General features: G+C 33.9%; 1 protein-coding gene across 1 annotated transcript; it reads right to left on the reverse strand.

The window, feature by feature from the left end:
- Positions 1–9,000: 9,000 nt before the first annotated feature.
- Positions 9,001–27,407, reverse strand: LOC128233034 (sodium- and chloride-dependent glycine transporter 2-like). The gene is made up of 14 exons (XM_052946891.1): positions 27,326–27,407; positions 19,782–19,951; positions 16,058–16,189; positions 15,619–15,913; positions 14,965–15,097; positions 14,608–14,742; positions 13,833–13,951; positions 12,884–13,008; positions 12,160–12,272; positions 11,832–11,963; positions 10,715–10,814; positions 10,034–10,134; positions 9,713–9,880; positions 9,001–9,580 (listed from the first exon to the last, which is right to left on the reverse strand). The coding sequence occupies exons 1-14, from the start codon at positions 27,352–27,354 to the stop codon at positions 9,380–9,382; spliced, it is 1,953 nt and encodes a 650-aa protein (XP_052802851.1). The 5' UTR covers positions 27,355–27,407; the 3' UTR covers positions 9,001–9,379.
- Between the last annotated feature and the right edge of the window lie 527 nt (positions 27,408–27,934).

A 27,934-nucleotide genomic window follows, 5' to 3' on the forward strand; every position in this document is an offset into this window, starting at 1 on the left:
TTGGCAATTTCTTCATTTTCTGTTGCCGCATGGAATTCTCGTCCTTTGATTTTTTCTTCTAAAGTCGATACTTTTTCTTCACTTTTTGTTACACGTTTTTCCAAATCTGACCATAGTTTTGAGAGTTTTGCGTCAACCTCATTCACCTTTGTTTCTAACTTTTCTAATTTATCGAGCCTAGTATTTACCTTTTCAAAGTTTGATTTAAGGAACTGCATTATATCGCTGTTAGATGGGCTAGTTGGGCTTGCGTTTGGATTGATATATTTGTCTTGTTGTGTATTGTGACTCGGTGTCGATGTCATGAAGTTTGTATTTCCTTGCTGGAGTTGCATCATCGACGGTGGGGGGGGGGGGGTGAAAACATGGCTGCATAACGGGTTGCAAATTAGCCATGTTAGCCATGTTGACGTACTGTGGTGTACTGCTGTAATTGAGTCCAACTGTCATCCCCGGTGTTTGTGATAATTCCGACATATTTTTATTACAAAGGTATGTACCGTTAGCTGTATCGCTAGCCATTGAATGAAACACTGTATTATCCGGGTTTGACAAGTTTTCACCAGCAGGGAAATGCTGATTAAGTTTGATGTAATAATCCTCTGGTGTTTTTCCCGCTTTTCGCCTCTCTTTGTTTAAATTTGTTGTTTTTTGTTCCTCACCTTCACTGCTCTTTTTTCCGCTTGTTTTTTCTTCCTGCCATCACATTTTAATTTCCAACACTTTGCACACTATATAAGCTCCATACACATATATTTTTCTGTTCATTCACTACAGTAAGTCCATAGATAAATTCTTCTTAGTGGAGAGCCTCAAAAACACGTCCGATCAACGCTTTCACGGACCTCGGATATGTATTGTGTGTAAATAATCCCAGTAATCCAGTCAATATTCGAAAAAACAACACTTTCAAAACGAATGAACACTGCAAAAAATGGCGTCGAAACAAAATGCAGCTGCCGAGTTATGTTGCGGCCCGAATCGAGCTTAATGTAAAACTTTTTCAATGACATCACTCATGACGTCATACAAGCACTCGTTATAGAGGTTATTTTGAACTAACTGTTTTTTGCATTTTCGTGACATTTAACAGCCTTTTTAAACACAAACGTTTCTTCAACTGTTCCATCCATCATAAAATCATCTACATTAAAATCAATCAAATTATCGTTGCTTATCTTGTTTTAACTGCTTTACTGCAGTTTTGCATGTCGCCAATAATTTTACTACGATTTCATTGGAAAAAAAATAGTTCCGTAGTAAATATGCCCAGCCCATTAGTATTATTGCGCCCAATGACAGGACAGAAGTATCGAACAAACGCACGTGATTTCGATGGGAAATGCCATTGAACTTTATACAGATATAATATGAAATTGATAAACAACAACCATCGTTAAGGAATGAAGTGTTAATGTAAATAAACGAAAGTAAACGTCCGCTATTTTAAATCAAGTAATCGGTTGAATTAAAGGACACCCAATCACTGTCACTATCGATTACACAAATCCGTTTACGTTTGTACGTTTGAACGAATATTTATAGGTATATAATAAAATTGTGTATTAATTGACGACTCGAGACGGATCCATATATATATATATATATATATATATATATATATGAAACAACCCTCATATGTTTTATCAAAGCCTTTTCATTTTATTGAAAGATACAATCTATCATTATCACAATCCCCTTTAACGGTACATTACATTTTATCATTTAAAATTCATATATCTTATTTACCTTTATATTCTCGATTTTTATCGTTTATTTTGAACATAAAAGTTGCATTAAAGATTATGAGCTAATATAAAAAGAAGTTGAAATGCACTGTAAACTATAACTATATCTAACAGTACAGAATGTTGATGTTAGTATAGATATTATTTTTGAATTCTGTAATGCTATATATTATGGTGTATATACAGGTTTCATATTTAAATATTTGACTATTGGGTTTGTATTTGTATTCTACACATTGTATATGTTTTGCATTATTTAGTAACACTGTAAATTAAACGAAAACTCACATATTAATTGCTATAGAAGACCAGGAAGAATTAATCAAAATCATGAAAAATCATTTGCTTGCAAAAACTTTCACCTAAAAGATAACTCATTCCCGCAGACCAGTGGCGGACCTTTAAATTGATACCGTAACAGTTAAAACGCTGGTATAGATATTAATATCCATACACACATACATATATATATATATATATATATATATATATATATATATATATATATATATATATATATATATATATATATATATATATATATATATATATATATCCAGTTCAATACTATCCTTCAATGAATACATTTATATATTGTTAAAAGTCACACACACACACGCGCGCGCGCGCGCGCGCGCGCACACACAGGCACGCACGCACGTACCCAGACCCCCCCCCCCCCACACACACACATAGACACACACACGCACATGTGCGTGTGTGTTTGAAACAACCCTTATACTTTTTATCAAAGCTTTTTCATTTTATTGAAAGATACAATCGACCATTATCACCATACGCTTCATCGGTACAGTAAATGTTATCATTAACAATAAATGTTACAAATAGATAATATTCTGATATTGAAATGGAACCGTGGAGAAACTATTTTTTTTCATGGACTACCCTGTATATTACCATTCATCTTTAATTAATCTCAAAGCTTATTTAAGCTTCACTCTTACAGATTTACCATTTTTACAACTTTTAAAAAAAAAAATTGTCGTGGAAAGAGCATTTTTTTGCGTAAATATTTGCAAACTAGGGATATAAGATTGCTGCCAAAATATCAGGTCTCCGATTCTCCTATTTCCGTTCGAAAAATAATGTTACATGGCTCAAACCGTTACTAACGGTTTAAGAAAAATGCATAAAACATCCTTTTTTTAACATAAATATAAATGTCTGCGATCTAATTTTTTTGTCAGCATTCTTATATATCTGGTTTCCATTTCATAAATTGGCTCGTTCCAAGACAAAAAATAAAAAAGTTCAATCTGTGAGAGTGCAGCTTTAAACACATTTTAAAAAGAAACCAGTTCAGACGGTGATCTTCGGTCACTGAACGATGAAAAATTGTGACAACAAAGCATCCTTCGGATTCAATAGAACATAGATGCGGCATTAAACATTATGAGCTAATAAATAAAGAAGTTCAAATGCACTGTAAGTAATAATTTTGACTAAAAGTACTTTGAATGTGTTTGTATAGATAGTCTCTTTGAACTGCGTAATGCTATATATGATGGTTTATATACAGGTTTTATATTTAGATATTTGACTAAAGGGCTTGTATTTGTATTCTTTACAATGTATATGTTCTGCATTTAGTAATACTGTATACGAAAACACACGCATTGTTCGTTGTAGAAGACCCGGAAAAAATAATCAAAATCATGGAATGTCTCTTGCTTACAACAACTTTGACTTAAAGATAACTTCTACCCATATTCTTGGAAAAAAACATCTGCTTGCACATTTACGAGAAAAACGATGAATAACTTTCGCGGTCACCTCATAAACCAGTGTTCTACAAAGTATTTATAGATGACGGTTTTAGAGTGTGGGCAGGATGCTTAGGTTAATTAACACATTTAAAACATATGCTAACTCAATTTATGACAACCTAAAATGTGGAACTTTGACAGTTACTATACAGGAATTTATATAATTACAATAAAACAAACTGAAAGGAACTGTATCTAGATTTACTAGAATACGGGCTTGAGAAGTGGTTGTGCACATAAACTAGTTTAACCCCCCAGTAAATTATGTACATGAAGTTAGCGGCCTAGCGGCGTGAATTAGCGGCCTAGCGACCTAGCGGCGTGTAGTTAGCGACCTAGCGGCTTTTCTGTATTTCAAAGCAATTGTTTATGCGTGTTTTTGGAAAACAATGATAAATCAATGTTTTTTTATTCATTTATTAACATAGCAGCGTTAAACTGTTTTCAATTCAAAGCATTATTATACGTTTTCTTCTAAAACAATGATAAATTAACTGTTTTAATGCACAAATTATCAACCTGAAGCGATTATAAAAATGTTTTCAAAAAAGTCGATCAAGCAGTTTTACAAAGAACAAATATTTGTGATTTAAGTCCTTCAGTAAAGAAAATGAGTTCGTGAAATATCGTACCGGCACGATTTTTTTGTGTAAATGTCTTGAAACTGAGGAATTGAGATATGTTCTATTCTTGTTAATCTAATATCATTCAATTAAAGGCATTGAAACAAAAATCTTATGTTACTAAGACAAACGTCAAAACGTCAAAACATCTGAAGCTTTAAATCTCATCATCATCATCTATTAAGTTTATTTTAATTTTTAAAGTACAAGTTTGTGTCGCTAGTTTTATCACTCCTTCACTTACACGGATGAATTCGTAAAAATAGATGATATGGCCAATAAATCTAAAACTTGTTTAATTTTGATGTTTCTAAAATATTAAACATATTTTATTTTCAATAAAAAAGATAAAATTATTTCCATTCCCACACCTGCCTGGTTCTGTAAAGCAAGTTCGTAATAAATGTCTACGTGTAATATTATCTTATATATCGCCACCCGTACTTAATTTAGTTCTCAGGTCACCAGGCATAAGTTATTCGGTTATCTGGGTCACTCAAGCACTCACAGGTTGATTTTAAATCTATGTATTCTAGATTTCTTTAGTAAGTCGGTATGCTGAATACTTTAACCACTGTTTTATATAAGATATGATAAACAGTTTACAGAACTTTTTCATTAATTATAAGAAACAGTTTCTGAGGGCTGGCATTAATGTCCTCTTAATAGTATTTCTCTGTTAACGTTTCTTAACTAAAACATAATTCCTAAAAAAGCTATAAGACAGCTCACTACCTGATTGGTAGTTGGATATTCGCGAATAACCAATTGAAAAAAGTCGAGTATCTTAACATCAACTACCTTCTAACTTTACCGTCATATTTTATTCCTTGAAAAGTTATATTTTTAATCCTTAAAAGGGTACAATTACTCCAATACATTTTTTCTATACTACTACTGACTTCGTCTGAAACAGGAATTACTTAAGGAGTCATCTCCGGAAACGTGGGAACGTCATAGAAAGATAAAGCATCGGGCTGACAATATGCAACGGGTAAAACAGCCATGGAGGCTGATAATACGACTAGGATCACTCTCGTTCTTACCAACTCGCGCATCTTATAATCATTATATTCACTGAATTGTGGAAAGACACATTGGCGTATACCCCACTCCAAAAAATGGTATCAGTACCAAAAGAGCCTTTTTTATAAAGAAAATATTTTGTTGATTCAGGATTGCATACCAAAATTAAAGGACACATTCAACGGCGCAAAGGCATGTGCCAGGGTAGTTGTCCAATGTGCGCTGCTATGTCTAATGATGTCTTTTAATGACGCGAACAAAAGAATCGCCTAACGTGAACTGTCGACGCAGAAATGCTATGTATAGTTTAACGTGAAATGAATAAGCAAGTACAGAGTTAGTTGGTCAGACAGAATGTAAAGTTCGTGAAAGTATGTTAAAGCATCTCAGAGAGCATCGGAATAAAAAAAATATATCAGTCCATATCGAATATACATGCCGGTCGCATTAAATGCCCCCTTATACTTACACCATTTCCCCAATTGCAAATAAGTCCAAACGGTATTGTTCCAAAGAAAGGACCTAATCACTTTATACTGATTCATCGTCTAAGCCATCCCTACAAATAACATGTAACTCGGTAAATAAAGGTGCGTGGTTTCGTTGGTGCAATTGCAATGCTTCTTTAACAAAATCGCAGCTGTCTTTATTTATTCAAATCATATAATTATAAATAATGCCCCCCTTCGTAGAAAAGAGTAATATAGCTTTGCACATGTCGGTCTGTCGGTCGATCAGTCTGTCGGTCGGTCGGTCGGTCCGTCGGTAAACCAAAGCTTGTTCGAGTGATATCTCAACAATAATGTTGGGAATTTGGCGCGACGTAATGCGATGTACGAGAGTGACGTAACGCGCGAAATGTATTGATACTTACGTAACGTAACTTCCTGTGTGTTGTTATTCTATGTTTTACTTAAAATAAAGGAAACGAACCTACACGACGTGTTTAACAGTGATCACACCCCAAACAAATTCTTTGACGTATGGTCATTAAACTTGACATAAAGGTTGAGCCTGACCAGTAGATGAACCCTTTGATTATAGAGGTCATCGGACCAATGGTCAAGGTCACAGTGATCTTGAATGATAAAAGGATGTCCGAGTGATACCTCGACAATGCCTGCACCCATGGCCCTCAAACTTGACTGTTTTTCGAAAGGGAAGCTTATAAGGCAGTAAATGTCTCCAAAAACAACAACACTGGATCTTAAGAAGAAAATCAAAGGAAAACAAGTGTCTGCATTAAATGCGCTGTTGAAAACTTACGCATTCAATTGTTGTGTGATGGACTCCCACAACTCCTTCTTCTCCTTCCCCCCAAGCGAAGCACCTCTAAAGGATCCAAACAGCTTCTGCCCTTTGGATGAAATTAGCTCAAGAGCTGTGCTCTTTTCTTCCTCAGACCAATTGGTCGAGCGTTTTTTGGCAGCCATACTCGGTCTATGCAGACGGTCCAATGTTATGACATATACTACTGGTCATTCTCCTTTTGAAGAGTATTCATGCCTTTTAAGCGAATCAACGGAAAGATAATCTCGATCAACTTATCACAGCTTCGTGAAATCGGATTAAAACAAGTGGATCAGCTAAATCGTTTAACGAATTTAATCCCGTTTTTAATCCGATCAGTTAATCTTTTTCGAGAAATCGGCCCCAGTAGATAACCCCTATTGTTATTAGGGGTATTCGGATCAAAGGTCAAGGTCACAGTGAACTTTAACGATAAAAGGATTTTAAAGCTTGTCCGAGTAATAACTCAACGTGGCCTAGACCTATTGTCATCAATCTTAACATGATGTTTGGGCCTGACCAGTAGATGACCTCTATCGATTTTAGGTGTCGTCGAGTCAAAGGTAAAGGTGACAGTGACCTTGAAAGCAAACTCGACAATTCCAAGCCATATGGTCAACAAACTTGACATGGTGGCTGGACCTAAACAGTAGATGACCCCTATTTATTTCAGGGGTCATCGGGTTAAAGGTCAAGGTCACAGCGACCTTGAAAGAAAACTCGACAATTCCTAGCCCTATAGTCAGACTTGATATGAAGGTTTGGCCTGACCAGTAGACCTATTGATTTCAGGGGTCATCGGGTTAAAGGTCAAGGTCACAGTGTCTTTGAAGGCAAACTCGACAATTCCTAGATTATGGTCAGACTTGATGAAGGTTGGGCCTGACCAGTAGATGACCCCTTTTGACTTTGGGTGTCTTCGGGCCAAAGGTCAAGGTCACAGTGACCTTTAACGCGAAAAAGTTAACAAAGCGTCTCCAAGTGATATATTAACAATGTCTTGTCCTATGGTCATCAAACTTGACATGGAGACTGGGTCTGACTAGTAGATGACCCATTGGTTTTTGAGGTCATAAGGTCATGGTCATAACAAATTTTCATCATTAAAATTTCGTCATTTGTACTTATTCCCTGCTGCTTAGAGGATTCATTTTTATCTGCAAATATCAGTCATCATTGGATCTTGATTAAAAAAAACGGTGGCTACTGTCCTTACTGGTCAGTACCTTAAAACTGCCTCAAATTTATCCTATGACAATGACTAATCAGCTGTCATTTCGGTCCATGCAAATTTCATTCAAATTATCCTGACAACATGGCGCTCGGGGGGAGGGTGCATAATGTTTGGCAAACATCTCTTATATTACTATTAAAATCAACGCTCTCCTTTCCTTTGCTATTTATCTTTTTTCAGTATGGATATACTGATGTAGATTGCGCTTTTATGTATTATACTGTGTGGTAAAATGCTACAGTATATTTAGAGTTTAAAGCATTGATAAGTCTCAGTGTGAACACCATGTAAGCATTTACTTATCACAAGACAATAATCTAAATTAATTCAGTTAATTTTACCAGCTAGACTGCACTGAAACTGATATCAAATGCTTTTGGTTGTGACACATTGCACGAATGTCATAAAGCGTGTTCACCCACGCCGTTTTAGAAATCCGTTTGATCTATTCAGTACAAAATTGCATTGTGAACTTGCTTCGTATAATAATCTGAAAAGCAAGCAAGTTTCGTTTCGATGCTGCTAAAAGAAAATGATTTCACAGTGTTTGTGTCCAGTTTTATTGCGGCTGTGTAGCTGTTTGGCGCCGTTGCCGTCAACGGCGCTCTGGAGCCGTTCAACGTTCATTCCGCGTGAACAATGGATACTCAATATTTACCAAACTTAGTTACAACGGTTATTGGCATATTATCTCAATCAACAACGAGATCGCAGTATCAACTCAAAAGCTATTGGTATCTTATTTTCGAAAATGACCAGTTTCCTCTAACTTGACACTTTCTTATCCAATCTGTATCAAACTTGGTTACTGAGCTTGTTTCTGTAGTTTCTCATATACATGGTTACAATGTTAATGGGCAATATATCTCGACTAAGATCGATCAATAGACATTTCGCATTACTAAACTGTGTAACGATGTGTAAGGTCATACTCTATCAAACGCATACGATTCACAGTTAGATAACATTATTTATGGCCCTTGAATAACCAGCGTTTGACCCGAATCACTTTGTCCTTCTTCTCCGATCATTTCATATCCAATATTTAGCAAATATGGTGATAACTGGAATGGAAATAAAAACTATATCGTCATTTTGTTTCACAAACGACCTGATCGCGTTATTAGTTGCAGAGTTCTGGTCAAAAAAATGTCGAAACTTCACTAAATACACTTTTCAGCTCTATGACTTGAACATTACATAAAATTATCTAATACTTAACAATTTAAGTGAAAATATTTAATGCATCAATATTTAATGCACACTGCATTTCGACATAAACACAGTTTCACGTCTATGCCATTTTAATAGTTTCTTATACAATCCTTAAAAACTTCAAAGCAATATTTATACTTGTAGGCATGCATACTGTAATTGGACAAGTTTGATAAAAGCCCGCATATTTTAATATTCTCTTAGACCTAACTGCATCAAATTAAATATTGTCATATATCGCTTTAGTTATGTGAGTGGTACTATTAAATCATTATTGTTCAATCACTTCCCATTTCGCGGTTGACATATAATTATACTTATTATAATAACCCATGATGACAAAATAATTGTAAGTTAAGAGTATACATGTAGGTGGTTTAACTGAGCCAATTTTCAACTTGATCAGAAGAGTCTTATAAATTGTAAATAAATTTGATTTTACGCAAACTCATTCTTTTAGGATCTAAGAACAGTCAGTTCATGTTCTAACAATAATTTCATGGCAGAATTATTTGGATATCGACCAAACACATTGAAGTAAAACAGATCCCAGAAAGTTCTCTCCGAGTATTTGATTCTGTTATTCCTGTAGTTGCAATCCATTCCATCCCCGCATGGTCCCCACGTGTCGGTGGGTCTACACAGGGAACTGATTCTCTAAAAATGGGTAAAACAAAGGATACAAAAATATACATTATAACTGAAAATAACTCAATTTATGTCATGTCTTAAATGCAAATGTTTATGTGCATAAATGTTATGGACACCTCCGTGGTAAACGACACCAACCTGGGTAAGGGTGCCTTTGGCCCGGTAGATATTGAGAACAGCGTAGCCGAATATCGGGGCCACGATGATCACCACCATTCCCCACCCAATAGCTTGTGCGTAACCAGGGTATTTATACGACCCGTAGTTTGGGGGAACGTACTTCACACAACTCATGAAAAATATAACCTGCAAAACTAAGAAACTTTACTGTCGACATAGAATAACATCGGATAGTTCTTTAACCCTAAATTATAAAGCTACTTTTTCAGAAAACGTGTGGAATTGGTATTTATGAGTCCTATAATAACACCCTTAACAACATCATAAATGTTTCCTTACCAGCACGATCGAAGGCGACACGAAAGCAAGGAGCAACCTATACACTGCATGAAGAGGCCGGCCAAGCATTAATTGTACATCTTCACTAAAACGGTCCAATCCTGCAAAAAATGGAAAAATGTACATACAATAGATGAACAAGTCGCAAAGAAAGCAAACTACAGTAATAGTTTTTAGCACTGCTAAGATAGTTTTTAGATCTTTTTCCACGAGTTGACTAGATAAACTGATTTATAAATATTGAATTTTATCACGTGATATTTCATTCGTACTAAAACATTATACATAAGTTAAGGGACCAAGACTTCCTTTAAAACAGGATCATTATTGCTGTGAACAACTTATAATATTCAAATAAATATGTGTACGTAGTCAAACGGACCCTAACATGCTGATATTTTCTGGTCTTTTTTGTGTATTTATCATTTAACAGTTAAACTCTCATCAAGGTACAAGGACATACTAATATCTTTTTCTTTTCACCTTCAAGATCATATAGAGACCTTATCTCAATAATGGCTCTTGTCTAGGTAAAACATTAGTACATAATGATATGTTTACTTCTTCCTTAAATAAGACAATAACGCATACAGCATGTTTTTAATTAACTTAGATATGAATAACTTGAATGCTTCTTTATACCTATTTTAATGTTAAAACAATTATAATTATCGTACGAACCATATACCCAAGCAACTGCTATGACCTCGATTAAAGCAACGATGGGTCCCGTCCATGATCCGGCGTACCAGTCTACCAGCAAGAAAATGTATGCTCCGGCCTGGGTACAGAACAAAAAAATGTCTTCCGTGGGAAGCATTTCACACAGATAGTGTACATCTGTGTTTTGATTTGGTAAATATAAGAACAAGTCCTGCCATGTTTCATTTATTCGTGAGTTAACACGTACATACAGTTAATGTAATTAATCATTGGTTGATATTTATCTATTTTGTTTCACAAATAATCCGCATGACACCAATTTTGATATGTATGGTATTTGTAACAATTGTTTTATTGCATTATCATGTATGTCTATAACGACTGTTTTGCAACTTCAGGTTAACTTAATCGTGGTACCGAAATATTTTGAATTAACCGCATTGCCAAAATCAGTGAAAACTAGTGTTTAAAATCGGTTCCAGTTTGAATTTTTATTCTTATTAACTATTCATATGTTTTGTCAGTTTCATGTCCAACCAATCTATTTTCGATTATAATCGATCATCACAACAACACTAGTGAAAATTAGGTAAGATGAAGATATCACCGGGGCTAAATGTACCTTGTTTTGTACGTTTGATAAATCTATTCACTTTTCTGTCAGTGTAATTCCGTGCAAGTGGCGCCATCAGTGTTTGAGTGTTCACGATAGTAATATTTATAAATTGAGCAAACGCTGTACCCTCTAAAGAAGGTAATGATTATTAATGCCAATATGATAAGCAAAATGACAGTCAAGGGAATACGTATTTTTAAATTTGAAGAGTTTTAGAAATATCAAGTCTATTTAGTATGACGGGAATAAGTAATAAGTACCTATCTTGTTCTATAAATTATGCTTTTAGTAAGACAATTCACGCATTTTTGTATTTTTTTGAATTGGTAAAACATATGTCGACCTTAAACACCTGTACAGAAGTCCACATAAAAGGTTTAATTATCTTTTTATTTCCTTTGTCTCGTCTGTCCATCATTTCTTAAGATATAATTATTTTTCATTCAGCATGACAGGTTAAAGATATAATAAGAATAAAATTCAGTTTACGAGATAAAAGTATAACTGCTAAATACATACGCCTGTGCAAGTCGGAAATGAGAGGACAAACATGGCTGCAGTTATAACAATCAAGGTTGGAATACGGAACCCAGCCTTTAGTCTCGGGAACAAGTCGCCAATCAGCTGAACCATCATTTCAATCGGAATCATCTGCAATAAGCCATGAGGGCCTCAGACTTATCTTACTAACAAAAGCAAGACAAACAAATAAGAACGAATTACATTCTCTTGAAGTATTATGATTTATTTAACCACTTTTATTTATTATCACAGTCATTGAATACTCGAAGTCTAGAAATTTATGAATGTCGTAAGAACTTTGTTCGGTAAAGAAAACAATTTAAACCTGCCCTTCCGTTCCATACAAGACTCCTGACAATAGGAATAGAAATGTCCAGAGTTGAGGCATGGGCAAAGTGCTGAGGGCTGTGATATACGATACCAAACCAGTGGAAAACCCTGGAAGAGGAATTTATGATAAGGACACGTTCAAACGGCACAAAAACTAACTATAACGCTATTCTTTGAATTGTTTTCGAATATCGAATAATTAAAGGTAAAACCGTTGTTGCTGATTTTTTAATGTGAGTCTTTCTCTTTACAATGGTAACACGTGTTAAATATCTGAATACATTTGCCATGGATAAATTTTTGTCGACCTATACCAATTGAATTATGTTAAGAATGCAGATGTCAATTGCATTAAAAAAGTGACATACATGTTACATTTGACTCTAATTAACATGATCTGAAACTATGTTGTTTAGGAAATTTCTGCTAGACATGTGTTAATTAACTTTAATTTTTGGTTATTCATTTGTTATTCAATTTATTCATAGTAATAAACATATAAGTATCTTAGTTTAATCAATTATTCTGTAAAGTAATCATACACAGAATATAACACGATGAAGTATTATTGTTCTTCTAAATTAATTGAATTATACCAGTTCAAATGAATAGCGCACAGTGTAGTTCAGCTCTATCTATCAATTCTATTGCATCCATATAAGTCTGTTCCAATATGCAGTATGTGATGACCTATCAAAACATCTCACAAACATTCCTACCTGCATTGATCACCTCGGTGACCGGGACCTCGAAGGTGTGTGCCATGTTGCCCAGAACGGAGAAGCAAACCAATCCATTAAAAGCAGCCATTCCCACGTCCAGGAAAGTACAAACAAACGCTGTCCTAGAATTGATAATATTTATACACAAAAGAATAGCGCCGCTATGGTATATAATAAACAATAGGTAAAACTTGCCCTATTTTAAGTTTATTGTACATAATTATAATTTTATTAAAGTACCATTTTGATTTGTAAAAATGACAAATTTTATTACCTATTTCATATTGAATTGTAATGCTTGCTGGTAAAGGGCCTTTCACAATACAAATTCGGCTGGTGTCAACATTTCAATTTTCATTCAGATATAGGGTATTATTTTTCGCAAAAATTAAACATACACCCTTTGCGAACACGTTTTACTTTAATTTTTATCTACAACTTTTTTTCAAATATTACGAAATAAAATGTTAAGATTCCGTTGACATTTCATCGAAAAAGTATTTTGAAAATATAAACATGTTGTTTTATTACACAAAATCCAGACAATCTAATCAACAAACTTGTGTGGCGTGTAGATTATGTACTTTGAAATGAGAAAACTTTAGAAAAACATGTAGCTAAATTCGCTTCCTAATTACATTTGTTGATTTTATAATGTCAAGCATTTTGACACCTAAAACTTTACCTTATATTGTGGCCCTTTTGTATTTGAATGCAAATGCTTGTGTTTTAAAAATACTTAAAAGCGTTTAAAGAAAAATCGGTTAAGCTTTCAAAACATTTGAAATAAATAAAAGAACACAGGAAATATGTATGAGACATCAAGACTTTTTCCATATTCTGTATATCTGTCTTACAATCTTTATAATTGGGCAATAATTTTTTAAAGCTCACGTTGATGACAATGCTTTGTCATAATCAAATGTACTTTGCGGAAACGTTTTACCTGTAACTATTATCTCCAAAGGATGCATGTGATCCCATAGTCATGAGCGACCCCCATCCAAAAGAAAGCGTATAGAACGCCATCAATGTAGCCTCAATCCAAACCTTTAACAAGGACAGCTTTAAATATATGTGTACATCGTTAGTTCTTTACATTTTTTTTTTTAAAAATCGCCTGAGTGGCTGTGCAAATGTTTTTGTTTGATTTGAAAGGTGGTAATTTGATTAAATTTGAGCAATTCATTTTTTTTCAATTTAATTCGATATATGATTGTATATATGATAAATACAATGAAAACCAAGGGACCAGCCCTGTTGTCAAATATTGAAAAAGAAACTCTCAGTGGTCCAAACGACACTAAACGAGAGCCACAGACGTAAAAACACCCCAAACAGACGACACACGAATCGAAATTGCTCAACTGATAAACGATGGGATTACCGCCTTGCAACGCCAAACAAAAACTCGAGTTCACTTGAAAATGAGTCTACTTGGGATGTAAATAAGTTTACGGCCATAACCTCACAATTTTCCCAATATTAAACAATAATTAAAAAAAATATGGCTGAAATATTCCTTTTTTTAAACACAATATTCTATGTGTTCAAAGCGAATTGAAGGAAACAATAACACGATCGAAGCTTTAGGGACAAGTCCAGTAGCAGTTACGGTATTGGTTGGCCACGGTCTATGTGTTTGCATTTATTACATTCGCTAATTCAACAGAATCAGAGAGCACAACATGTAACAAAGATAAGCATTGCTATATACCTACCCTCGGTTCCAATAGAAGAGCAAAATTAGGATAGAAAAAATAATATATTCCATCTGATGATCCAGGTAACAAAAGTGACCGAATAAATAACGCCACAGAAAACAGAATCGGAAAAATAAGCGTCACATAGATGACCTGAAATAATAAAACCACGTGCATTCATTAAAACACTTTGTTGGCATTGTACTAATTATTATTTATGCATAAACCATTTACAAGCAGAAACATTTCATTATTATAATTGTTGGAAGTTCTATTTAATCAGGTGTATTAACGGTACGCTGAGTGATTAAGATACAATGAACGTTGTTCGAGTTATAAGATATATAATTATATGTTTGACCAAATAACAAATACCTTTTCAATGGTTTTTATACTTTTGACGACAGTTAACGACACAAATATTCGAAAGACAAACATCACGAGGACGTACTTCCATATAAAATGCGAATAATCGTCGATACCTGATGATAGTTTCAATGCTTGGAATCTGTTGGAAATACATTATACAATAATAATGTCATTATGTGTAGAATTAGTGTTCATGTTTATTTTAATCTATACTACATATATAATCATATAATTGTCTAGTTGATCAACTTCGTTTTCTGATTTAATTAATGTAAGGCATTTTTGATCGAAGCTTTCGGACGAATGCACACTCTGCAAACCGTAACATGTTCATTTTACCGTCTAAACATCTGTATGTGTCCACTTACGACAGTCAATGCTAAATCTCCCAAAAGACATACACACAAAAACTGCATGGAAAATAAGATCATGAATAATGACGTTTTTAATTCTACAGGGTTCTTTTCGGATAAATGTGTGTCATCATTACATGTAAACCAATAGACATGTAGTCACAAAAACTAGAGTATATGAGTAAAATGGAAGGCGCTATTACGTTTAATGACCACACGTCTTAAAACAGGCTTGCAAAATGATATGTTCCCAACTTGTACACGTTCGCGTTTTACGATAACAATGTGCTAATGAAAGAAAACGCACTGCCAAAACTCCTCTGCAGCGGACATTCTTGGTATCTCGATCGTGGATGTATGGACGTCATTCTTCACATACATTGTTGACAAAGTAGTCATATTCATGTTCACCACAGAAGATTCATTGAAGTGTAGTTCGAATGTTTCATTCATGCAAGTTTTTGTGTTCCAATGGTTATTGCAAGTTGTAAATGGGATCGGATTATTGAATGTATAATAGGCAAACTCAAAAAACCAGCAACGAAAGATACTTGAACCGACTATGTATATAAAGTACGCCATCGAAACTGCCATTCCCACTCCTGAAAGGAATGTTCATTTTATGTTTAATATTTTTAATAGCAAGCTGCCGAATTAATGCAAAATATTGCGAATTATCAGTTTATCATCGACATGAACTGTTTATACATTGCGACCGAATTGTGTTAACAAGCGAATGCCCTTACCTCTGAATAAGGGACAAAAGTCCCAGACCTGATATGGTCCTCTTCCAGAGAACTTTGATATCGAGAATTCCATGAAATATAACGGAACTCCGCAAACAAAGGCCATGATAAGGAAAGGTATTAAAAAAGCCCCTGAAAAAAAATAGCTCTCTAGTCAACGACATATATGAATCTGGAAAACTATTGCAATATGGCATTAAAATACCGAAATAGTTTTTTCTTCTTGACTATAAACACAAAAAGGTTTGTTTTTTATAGTATATCATCTCTGTAATATTGGAATAGAAGGTAAGTATTATGATAATGAAACATTAGGCCACACCAAATTAATAACTTGTTCATCGGATTTCCCGCACCTAGTTCTTCAGAAAAGCAAAAAAATATTTTTATTTTTTTATCACTTGCGCCCGCACCATCTTAAAAAATGTTATATTTTTTACGAGCGCTAATTTGTTTAGTAGAATGTAGCCTCCCCCCCCCACGCGTTCTTAAATAATTACAATTATCAAAGTACCGGCTCAATCATGCAGCCGCTCTAATTAGACTCAATGAACGATATAGACCCGGATACAAGCGTCTAGATGATCGAGACTAAATTGGCAACAGTTCACTTCCTGATTGTTGAAAATTAATACGTCAACAAATGGCAATTCTACCACCATTTAAAGTTTGATTACATTTTGGACAAATGTGTTTGTTTGAATTTGGCTCCCGCTAAAAGTAAACGTATATGTACTGGACAAGAAGTGCTGAATTTTATCGTGAATGACAGTGATTATCCAAAGTGAATTTGGTTCGGACATGTTTGACGGGAATTCGGATGAACCTTACAGTGAAAAGACAGTTTCCTATCTGTCATCTATACCTACTACACATGTCCAGGTAAAAACTTCAGATGTGAATTTTAACTTCTTTGCTGTTAATATAGCAAATATGATGTGGTTTTTGCATTATTTGTTTCCTTCAAAAATACAATATACATTTTATGATTTATGCATGTTTGTTTTTATTTTGCTACAGATTTGAGTATAGTGTTTATTAAATTCATATGCAATGCATGTAAATTAATAGAAACATAAAGTTTGGTCAAGAAACGAGCACCATCTTTCTTGTGTTATCATCAAATTGTTTTAGTAATGCATACTACATTATATTACAATGAACTTTTATGTATAATATTGCTTATTAAAATTTCAGATTCCTCCGACGCAGCCTAGCATGAAATTCCTATCCCGATGAGGCAACAACGGCATGCTTGGGTAGGAGGCCTTGATCACCAATGAGTCAATGTTCGTGGACAGTAGGATGACCCTAAAAATTAATCTGGCTGACATTCATGTGTGCTTCATTCAATACCATTCACACAAAAAGCATCAAACAAGCTAGATTGTGTATATTTTGTAATTATTAGTCTAAAAGAAAAAAAAAGGGTCAGACTGCGTGATTGGAAAAAGGTATTAATTACACTTTGTGTTTCGAATAAATGTTTGCAGATTTTTTAGATGTTCATGTGTATATTTAAACTATATATGGAAATCATTCAAGTGTGAATTATTTATGCCGATTGTTTTGTTTTTTTCTATTAAAAAATATTGCATATTTTTGTATTTTCTTGAAATATTTTTTTGCTTTATTTGAAAATTGACACAATCAGTATTTGCAGTAGAACAGAAGTAAAAGTGTCTTTTAATTTTATATATATGTTTTCTTAATTACTTGTCTAAATTTGAACAAGATATCTAAAACAATAAGGAAAGTTTAAAAAAGATAGGCGTTAAATTCTGAAAAAGCCTAATATCAATCTGGCGCTGGCTGGAATTTTTTGTGACATATATTCAGTTGAAAAAATTTACAATACAGTGTAGGTTTTTTGTAAATTCTCTTCCAGAACTTAGATAGCTACCAAGGCCAATGATGTCGTCAATGCAGGAATGATAGCTGTAGTTTATATTTGATTGCAAATGCCTATATTCATTTTGTGAGTTATTTTTCAAGTCACCTTGTCTAGTCATTTCCATGGCATGAGATATGACAATGTATTTTAATAGGGAATTAGTTTTAACCAAGTTTTCCTAAGGAAAAGTGGAAACCTAATAAATAGATTTTGATATGCCATTGGGCAGGCAGATGGCTGTGACCATTGGTGTTTGTGTCCAGGCTTTAACTTAGCCATGCATAGGGTATTTTGAAAAAATAAAATAAAAAAGGTTTAAAAAACTAGAAAACTGGTTTGAAGTTCTCTCATTTATGAAATAGTTTAAAGAAATACATTTGCTTGATCTCATATAGCATTTGTTTGATATCAAAACTAATATTTGTAAAGAATTATCTTTTAGTGTTATCATTATTTTACTGGATGTTATCCTTTTACTATTAACAATATCATTGTTTAGTTAATAAGTGAATAAAATGTGAGCAAAAGTGAGTTAAATGACTATATATATATATTTGTTCGCTCTTCGCTCGCTCCTCTTTTTTGAAAATGCAAAACAAATATTTTTATTATTATTTCGCTCGCTCGCCCCATTATTTTTTGGAAAAAATCCGATGAACAAGTTATCAATTTTGTGTGGCCTTATCACTATAAGCCGATATATAAAATTCAATACATTTATATGTACGCCATTGTATTTCATTATTTGATCACAGGTCATATTGCTATATTTCAAATATGTATTGTGTTGTATATTTCTTTTGAACAAACTTTCTTTTTCTTCTTAAATTATTCATGATTCATGATACATGTAGCATGTGTCTCTTCTGATGAATCGAGCATTTGCACATCAGCCTTTGGGATAATTAATGCAATACCATAGTTTTTATTAATATCAATTTACGTTTCACGCCTTTAATGAATATAAAAAATTATTCAAAATAACGATCGAACATCTGAGTCTCTAAAACAATTCCTTCGTGTCACTTTGCTTTGCAATATCGCAAATGCGAAAGAACATCCATCCTTGATTTTGCTAAACTTATATCTGACTAAAGCCATGAAATGCCATGTCATATTCAAATGTTACTTGTTCAGAAAATGTGCTTTTTGTAAGAGATATGTAAAATTTATTCACTGTTCTGTTTTATTTTTATATTTTCACAATTTAAACAAATGCCAGATGGAATTTTCCAGCACGGCTGAATTCACCGGAAATGCCTATCCGGTGTGCTAGAATTATGTTTAAGTAATAACGACCTTAATCCCTGGATGCCAAAAATGTAATTCCAGCATTGTTTGTCTTATCCGCATTTGAGATCAAATCATCCACATAGATTTCAAATATGGGAATGAACATTTTCATTTGTATTTCTTAATTAATTTTAACTTATAAAGCCAGCAATCCAGACAAGAACTATGAATGTCAACAGTGCTTGTTATTAGTACCTCGATATTAACTCTTGATGTTAAAAATCAATACAGAGCTTTATACTACTTACTGTAGCAATATTGGTTAGTAATATCAAGTTCTTGAATTAGGGAACAGGCAAGGATTCCGAACTATAGTTATAAAGTTCGTCATGTATTCACAGCTGAATCACAGAAATTTGCTGAAAATCGGCCAGAGTCTGCAGACAAAATTTATTGAAAGACGAAGGCAATTAATGTCTAGTCTCATGCCATGGCCATATGGTCCAGTCTGACCGAAGATGGAGGGTAATAGGCATTGCCTTATAAAAGATGTACGGCAAACACATGGAACTCGATCGCTATCACAATACACTTTACCTCCACCGTTCCTGTAGGCTAGGAAAGGGAATCTCCAAATGTCGGAAAATCCCAGGGAATATCCCAGCAATGTCATGTACAAGCTCAAGGTAGACGAGAACCTCACAGCGTCGCGTTTCGGCTGATGTCCGCTTGTAGATTCGCCTGTGCTATCCGAAGGTTCCATGATGCTGAAACATATCATGCTCATGGGCCAAAAGTCGCGTGGTCATCAAACTGAGACAGCATAATCACTCATGAACCGTATGTTATGACACCTACATCGTAAACATCAATGTTCTCTGAATTTGTAGTTTGAGTAAATAGAAGTTGATATACATGATGTAATAATTTGACGATACTACCTATACAAAGTCTATGAAAATACGAACATGTGTTTATCCGATTGGCGAGCGAGCTCAACCTTACGATATGGATTAGTTGTTTCTGAAGAAATGTAAAATCCAAGTATGTCTCGGTTGGCTTTAAAGAGACGCAAAAATGTTCGTTCTGATCCTTACAATTAACTTCTTAAACTGTCAGATATGAACATCAAAAACTCGATAGGATTTATTAGTTATATACAAAATAAATGTCAATTTTAGAGGGATGTTTCAATTGTAAATTTAGGGTGCAATAAAAATCTCCTGTAGAGTAAATGTATTTGCTTTCATAATTATCAAAATTTGCCGACAAGCGCTAGTCGACCAGTAAAACATTAAAGTTGCGTTGTAAAGTTCCACGTCGCGTGGAATAGGTTTCAATGTTGTACCCTGGAGGGTCACGTGATCAAAATGGACCAGCCAACATCATTATTGTTGAATAAAACTATAAAATATGTTTGATAAAAAACAACCTTTATAAACATACAATTGTATAAATTGATTAAAAAAAGAAACATTAATACACAAAAACGTATGTCTAAATAACTTGCCTCAAAACTCGTAGGCTATGGTTTTTCTTCAAGCTTGGTTTACGAATTCATCAACGCTCAGAAAAAAAGTTTCGGATGATGTTTTGCTTCTTAAACTAATCTGATTTTTAAAAATCGGGTAAAATTGAAAATTCGATGATAGTCCATTAAAGATATAACAGTATGAATGATATAATGTAAAAACTGTACGTTACCCAAATATGTAATAAGCATGGCCGTATCATTTTTTACAAAACTGTCTAGAACTTACCTATGATGCTTCTGTTATACGAGCCCTGTTGTAGTTCTAACGTTCAGTAAGTTTGTTTATTCAGACAATTGAATTCCTGGTTATTTGTTGAGTATACTTTCAATTGAATTCCATTTAAAATATCATAAATTATCATTTTTTATAATAAATACAATTAAAACTGTTATCATTATTTTGAATTTCTTTTCTCGTGTTTGCTGCTGTTTTTATCATAATACCCCTTATAAACAAAGAGTATAGACTTTCCCTTATTCATCCAAAGCATGTCACATTTAACTAATGACTAAAACATTTAAGTTTCTAAGTGTTAATATTACAGCACCTGACAATTTTATGCCCCAAAGGGTGGCATATAGATATCTGATCGTTTCTTCGTCCATCCGGCCGTCCCCATGGTTTCTAATCAATATATGAAGAACGCTTCGGGCCAGGGTTCTTAAACTTGAAGGCATGTTGGTCATGACCATCAGATAAAGTCTTGAGACCTCGAACTTGGTAGAGGTCCCTCAAACATGACCCTCACCCTAACTTTTTTGACATGAGTTGGTCAAAGGTCATGTTGGTGGTGACCTTTAGCTAAAACTAAAAATCGGTTTTCGATAAATATCTGAAGAACGCTATGACCCAGGGACCTAAAACTTTGTAGGCAGGTTGGTTATGACCAGCAGATGAGCCATATTGCATTTAAGGTCAATGGGTCAAACGTCAATGTCGTTGTGACCGTAAGCTGAAAATACGCAGTTTCAAATCAATAAATGAAAAATGCGCTTCAGCCTTGAGACCTCGAACTTGGTAGAGGTCCCTCAAACATGACCATCATCCTAACTATTTTGACATAATTTGGTCAAAGGTCAAAGTCGGTCGTGGCATCCTTGAGCTGAAAATCCGAGCTCGTCCAATATCTGGCGAATGCTTGTATCCAGGTATCTCAAACTTGGAATGCTGCATCTGCTTCCTTTTAGTCCTGTTTCAAAAACATTCGCGACGTATTTTTTTGCTTTGAATCAAAGTAAAAGTCTTGTTTTAAGTCTTTATTTAGTTTTAGCCCAATCGGGCAGTGTTTTTGACATGTAAGATAATCTGCGCTGTAAAGAAAGACAGCAGTCGCTTACTTTTGTGCTTTTAGTTGAGTGGGTGGCGTAAAGATAATATATCAGAACATACATTGTATTAAGACTCATGGTAGCACAACATGTATTTATGGTATAGAGGATATTTGTTTATTTAAGTGAAAGATCGTATTTTATTTCACGAGTGTCATAGAAAAAACATATTTTCACGATTTTCTGTTTCTTTTATGCTTATTTTCCGAGTTTTATAGAATTTTCAATTATTTTCTTAATTACCTCCTTTTTTGAAAAGGGTATTATTTACGCCGCTACCAGTGGGGCGCCTCTCATGCAAAATTACAGCTGTAAATTTTCTATTTCCGGTTTGTTGAGAGGGAGTTCTCTGATATTCTTTTTTATAGTTTATTATTCGCTCGTTTTTTAGTGTAAATATTTTATGAACAGTTATCAATGAAGTGCATAAGTGCATCCATGTTCCAAAAATTAACGAAAACACTTTTATTTTAAGCGTGTATGAATAAATAACCAAATTACTACGCCGCCATTTATTTAATGAAATTTTGTAGGGTCGATTGTGTTGGCAAAACAATTGCGGATAATCATTGGATATAAAACAGTTTAAGAGTGTGTTTCATAATACATGGATATTCAATCATCTTAATGTCGAATACCAGTCTGTTTTGCTTGAAGACAGGTCGATTTCCAGGTAATGATGAGGACCACGCTAGTTTGTTGGCACATTTTGAGGCGTGCAGTGGGTGGGGTAAAACATAATTAGTAAATCTGTTATTTTGTCTGTTCTGTTCTGTTCTGTTATGTGAATTTTCTGGGAAGTTCGTATTACGTATTACAACGACAAACAATTCAAAATACATTTGAACGATGATTTAACATTCTATTTATGTTCGAACCGTTGTTTTCGTCTGTAATTTGCTTGGTATGAAAGCAGACGTTCGAACATTCGTTAAACATTAAACGTTTTTAAATAATGGGATAACCGTTTTTCTAATAAACGGCAAGTTGTTCATTTCTAAATATATCTTTATTTAAACTTATGTAACTTTTTTTTTATTTCAAATATTTTGTTTGCAAACATTTTCTGTTGCAGAAGTGAAGTCTTCTGTTTTGATCAAGGGGAAGTAACTACAATGGATTTTAAAGTAGTTCTGAAAGTTGATATTTTCACTCCTTATTTTGCAGTGAATATATCAATTATTTTCCCTGTTGTTATTTCACTGATAAAACTCCATATTTCATCGAAAAACATGAAGGAAATACCTCTATACACGATGAACAAACATGTATGAACATGGTACGTACGACATGTATATATATATTTGGTCAACGCGTATAAAGGTATAGCATAAAGACCATTAATCAAACATACATGTTCATGTAATAAGGATATATATGAAATAATAGTTGGTTATTGAACTAAATATTGAACTAACAGTTTATTCTTGGCAATTCCCATAACAAGCACGCATTTGACATAATTTGATACTAATCGGCTACCGAACTATTGACTGGCCATATAGCAAAAGTTTGACCGTTGATTTATATAGGAAGTCATGTTATAACATAACATTTGAAACAACCCTCTAACTTTTCATTTAAAACTTCTCATTTTAACAAAAGATGCGATAATATCTGTTATTGTCAATTTAAGTGTTTACGGTACAGTGAGTTTGGTCATTTCAAAATGTAAAAATTATCCTTTTTATTGTTGTTTTCATAAATCAAATGATATGAGCAGATAAAAAAAACAATATATGTTTACTATGGAAACATTAACTTTACCCCATGATATAGCTTTTGTAATAAACCTTGATCACCAGACTGATAACTTGTTTTAATGATTTACAAAGTAAGATAGTTGTTTGAATGTATCGTATTAAAACACGATTTATAGCGCGTGCTTTATGTGTGCTTTATATGTGTTTTTGTACAGTAGGAAAAGGAAACACTTTATGAACTGGTGACTGGTTTATTGTTTGAATAGTTTGATAGAGCGGTTTAGAACTTGAATAGGTCATTAGTTAAAACAAATCCATGGTTTGGCTGAGATGTATGATAGGCGCAACAATTTTTAATAAAGCGAAACGAAATTAATGATGTTATTACAAAATTTGAATGTGCCTTCTGAAAAGAAGCAACGCATGCTCGACTACACTGACGATATAAAACGTAATCAAAGCATTCTTTTCAACACTATGTGTAAAGAAACAGCTGCTCAGTGATAGTGTCAATGATTCAAAATGCTCTGTAACAAAAGTACATTCAAACTAAATATCTTATTCGTAGTTTTTCAAAATGGTTTCATTTATTCAACTTGCATACCTCAAAGTGCATTGGTCCATCATTTGCTATCCACAACCGCACTCGTGTACACAATTCCACACGCGATTTTTGATTTGTTCGCACTACTGATCAATGAAGAAAATTATATTCATGTATGGTCGTTTTGAGTGAATTTTTAAATCTTGCGTTATATTTAAGGAAACAAATACACGGATAACATTCTCTTGGATGTGCTGTTTATAAACATGTAACAATTTTAAAAGTGTCATGCAATAACGTACTTTCGTAACAGTGAATCGTATGCCCACATTGTCTTTTATATAACTTCAAACTAGACCCAACCAAGATAGGATCTGATTCAAATAGGTATGGTACTTGGTATTCTTTCGACTTATTATTATTTCGAAGCACGGCTGGGCATATTTGTTTCAACTTATGTCGTACTCCAAGAAGTCAACATAGTGCGTGAATTTTTAAAAGTACAAGGGATTTTTCAAATCGTCGCACACACTTCTGATATTTATATATTAACTCTAGCAAAGAGTTTTGTTCGACAAAGGCAAACGTGATAAACCAGCTATTTCCTAACTGTATGTTTTATATCATAAAGCACACCTTTTATTCATGAAAAAGTTTTAAAAATCACATTCTACAAATTCATAGATGATGTTAAACTCAATTAGGATATTACAGGTACACGTAAAATGTACAAGTGGAGTTTTACACCTCAACTACAGGGACGCTAGCACTTTACTTCTGTTTGCATATGCACTTAGTGCAGAGTTCTTGTCAGACAGCTAATAAAATCACGATCATAATGAGTTTTTGCAAAGAAAGAGAGTCCCAACAGTAAGATTTAGCACTACAAAGAGCGTAAAATTAAGGTTACGATTAAATTGACCAGTTGATGTGGAACCAATTCAGACTGTACATGTAGTGATCCTTTGCGGCTATATGAGCTACCCATTAGTAGTAAGTTCCACGTTGATACGTAAATCGCTATCAGTCGATTGACAGGCTATAACATTTGCACTCAATTCGGAATTCACTTGGTGTATTTTGGCGGAGCAAAAGTCACTATCATTCAAATATCCAAAACCTTCAAATCAAGGGGGAGGACGTAATTGCGTTTCATGCAAACATTAAGTGAGAGAAATGTCTCATGGCAAACAAAATGACGAATTTAGAATAAAAAGTACCGATTCAGGTACCATCTCTTGCCTGGTAAGTGGACTTTTTCTTTAAATTTTGAAAAATGTATGCGTCCAGTATGTGGCAATAAACATTCTTCGATCGATATTTTATTTTGGTATCATACCTTTAAAGATAAAAAAATGTTATTGAACAGATTGTTGCTTAGGAGGCGATGTTTACAAATAAACGTGTTGATTTTATCCACATTTTTCGTATTTTCTCGGCAAATATCTGTGCATGTTGTAACTGTTCGTGAATGTATACACTCCTATTTTCCAAACTTCATGGTTATTACTCGACTGTACACGTTTCCTGGTCTATCTTTTGTTCCTTAAACCCCCATTTTGTTTATTGCAAGCACACTACCCACATTTTGGTGAAATGCAAACAAACTTCTGCACAATTGTTTAGCCTTGATAGGATACTTTTCAGTTCTGAGAATCGCTAATGATCACGAGTCTTTCAGTTTGGTATATGATGCGTATCATAATTTGAAGTCAAAGACTTTTTCACTTCAGGAACGGACTTGACCTTCACCATTGCACTATTTAGAAGGCGAACGAGCCTCACATCATACAAAAAAATCACACAAGACCGCAATGATAAAGAAATCCGTCAATATAAGAACAGAAAATGCTAGCCTGATGCAGATGAAAAAACGCGCTTGTGTGATGACAACCCCCAAAGTAGTTAGATTCTTAGTGTACAAAAAGAGATGTTTAACGTCTTAAACTCTTAACAGAACATCCAAAAGGGCACGATTATTCCCTAGAATTACCACATAAACATAAGCGCGTTTAACGCGCCTGGTGATGTAGTATTTAATGAAGTCAATGTTGATAGTCTTTTTTATGATGTGCACAAATTACTTAGCCTAACATTAAACTACTGTAAATTCCAGCTGGCGATCTCACCAAAAATGGCAAAACGATGCAGTTCATAACTTATTTTGATGCAGACAGTTAGCCAGATATAAATAGTTTGCTCTCATTGACGTCGCGTGGATCAAATCGCAGGAATTTCAGTTAAGATACTTCCGGTGGTGGTGCTAAAATCCGATATTGGGAAAAGTCGGTATCACAGATTATGGTACCGGATTATGTTGACACACTTTTAACATACTGTAAATTTTGACTATAGTAGCTTTTAATTTGATATTTATTGTGTGTGTTTTCGTGTGTGTTTTTAATGTGATAATTCGGGAATAGATTTAAAAAAAAAATTATAACACTCAATGTTTAAATTAATACAATGAAAATGTGTTTGGATCTTTAAAAGCTGATAAATTAATGTAGTCATGTAAATCTTGAGTATAGTAGCTTTTAATTTAATAATTAATTGGGGTTTTTTTAATGTGATAATTTGGGAATAGATTTTTTTTTTATAACCCTCAATGTTCTAATTTATTTAATGAAAATGTGTATTGATCTTTAAAAATAAATTTATGTAGTCATTTCGTACCCTAGCCATTTCTACCCTCCAGTTTTTGAAATTGTGATTTTATGTCCCATGGCTATCTAGAGATGACACTTATATACACTTATTGTAATACAAAAACTGCAAAATAGAGATTTTTATCCAATAATCATTCATTCAATAGCCAATAAATAGCGGGTCATTTGATACCGAGATTTGTCATCTGATAACATTCCGGTATCACTGGAAAGTGATACCTGGTACCGGGTTTTAGCTACACCCTACTTTCGGTTTGAGTTTACCTTTGAGGTCAGTGGTCCTAAGTTCAAGGTCGTTGTGACCGTAAGCTAAAAATACACAGTTTCCTATCAATAATTGAAAAACGCTTAGGCCTAGATACCTCGAACTTGGTAGAGGTCCCTCATACATGAACAGCGCTCTAACTATGTTGAAGCCAGTTGGGCTGAGGTCAAGGGTGATCTTGAGCTGAAAATTCGATTTCTTTCAATAACTGAAGAATGCTTGTATTCAGGTACTTTAAACTTGTGCTTTACATCAAAATTAGTCTTGTACTTTCATTTACATAATAATCTGGATGAAACATTAAATTCAGTAACCAGAAAATTATCTGATGTTTTTCAACAAATTTGCATGCAAAACATTCCTGACGCGTAGAAGTAGTATTCAGCCGTCCGCAAACACTGATAATACTAGTTTTCATGCACATTTATAGTAAATTTCACACTGACCGACCTTGGTTAGGGCTAAAATGTAAGTGTAAGTGGCCAGTCTGATTCAAACAAAACCAAACTTAATAAATATAGCAAGGTTTACAAGAAAACAATTTTTTTTACATTAATAGGTATACATATAAAAATGCACAAAAGAATAAAACCATGCATAACGCTGACCCTAAATCTTGCTGGAAGTATCTCAAAAAATTGAATTTAATCTCTGAATCTTAAACACATGAAATAAATGAATTTTGCGATTTTTTTTAAAAATTGCA

This window comes from Mya arenaria, chromosome 4 (genome assembly GCF_026914265.1).
Source record: "Mya arenaria isolate MELC-2E11 chromosome 4, ASM2691426v1".
In the NCBI taxonomy this organism is placed as follows: Eukaryota; Metazoa; Mollusca; class Bivalvia; order Myida; family Myidae; genus Mya; species Mya arenaria.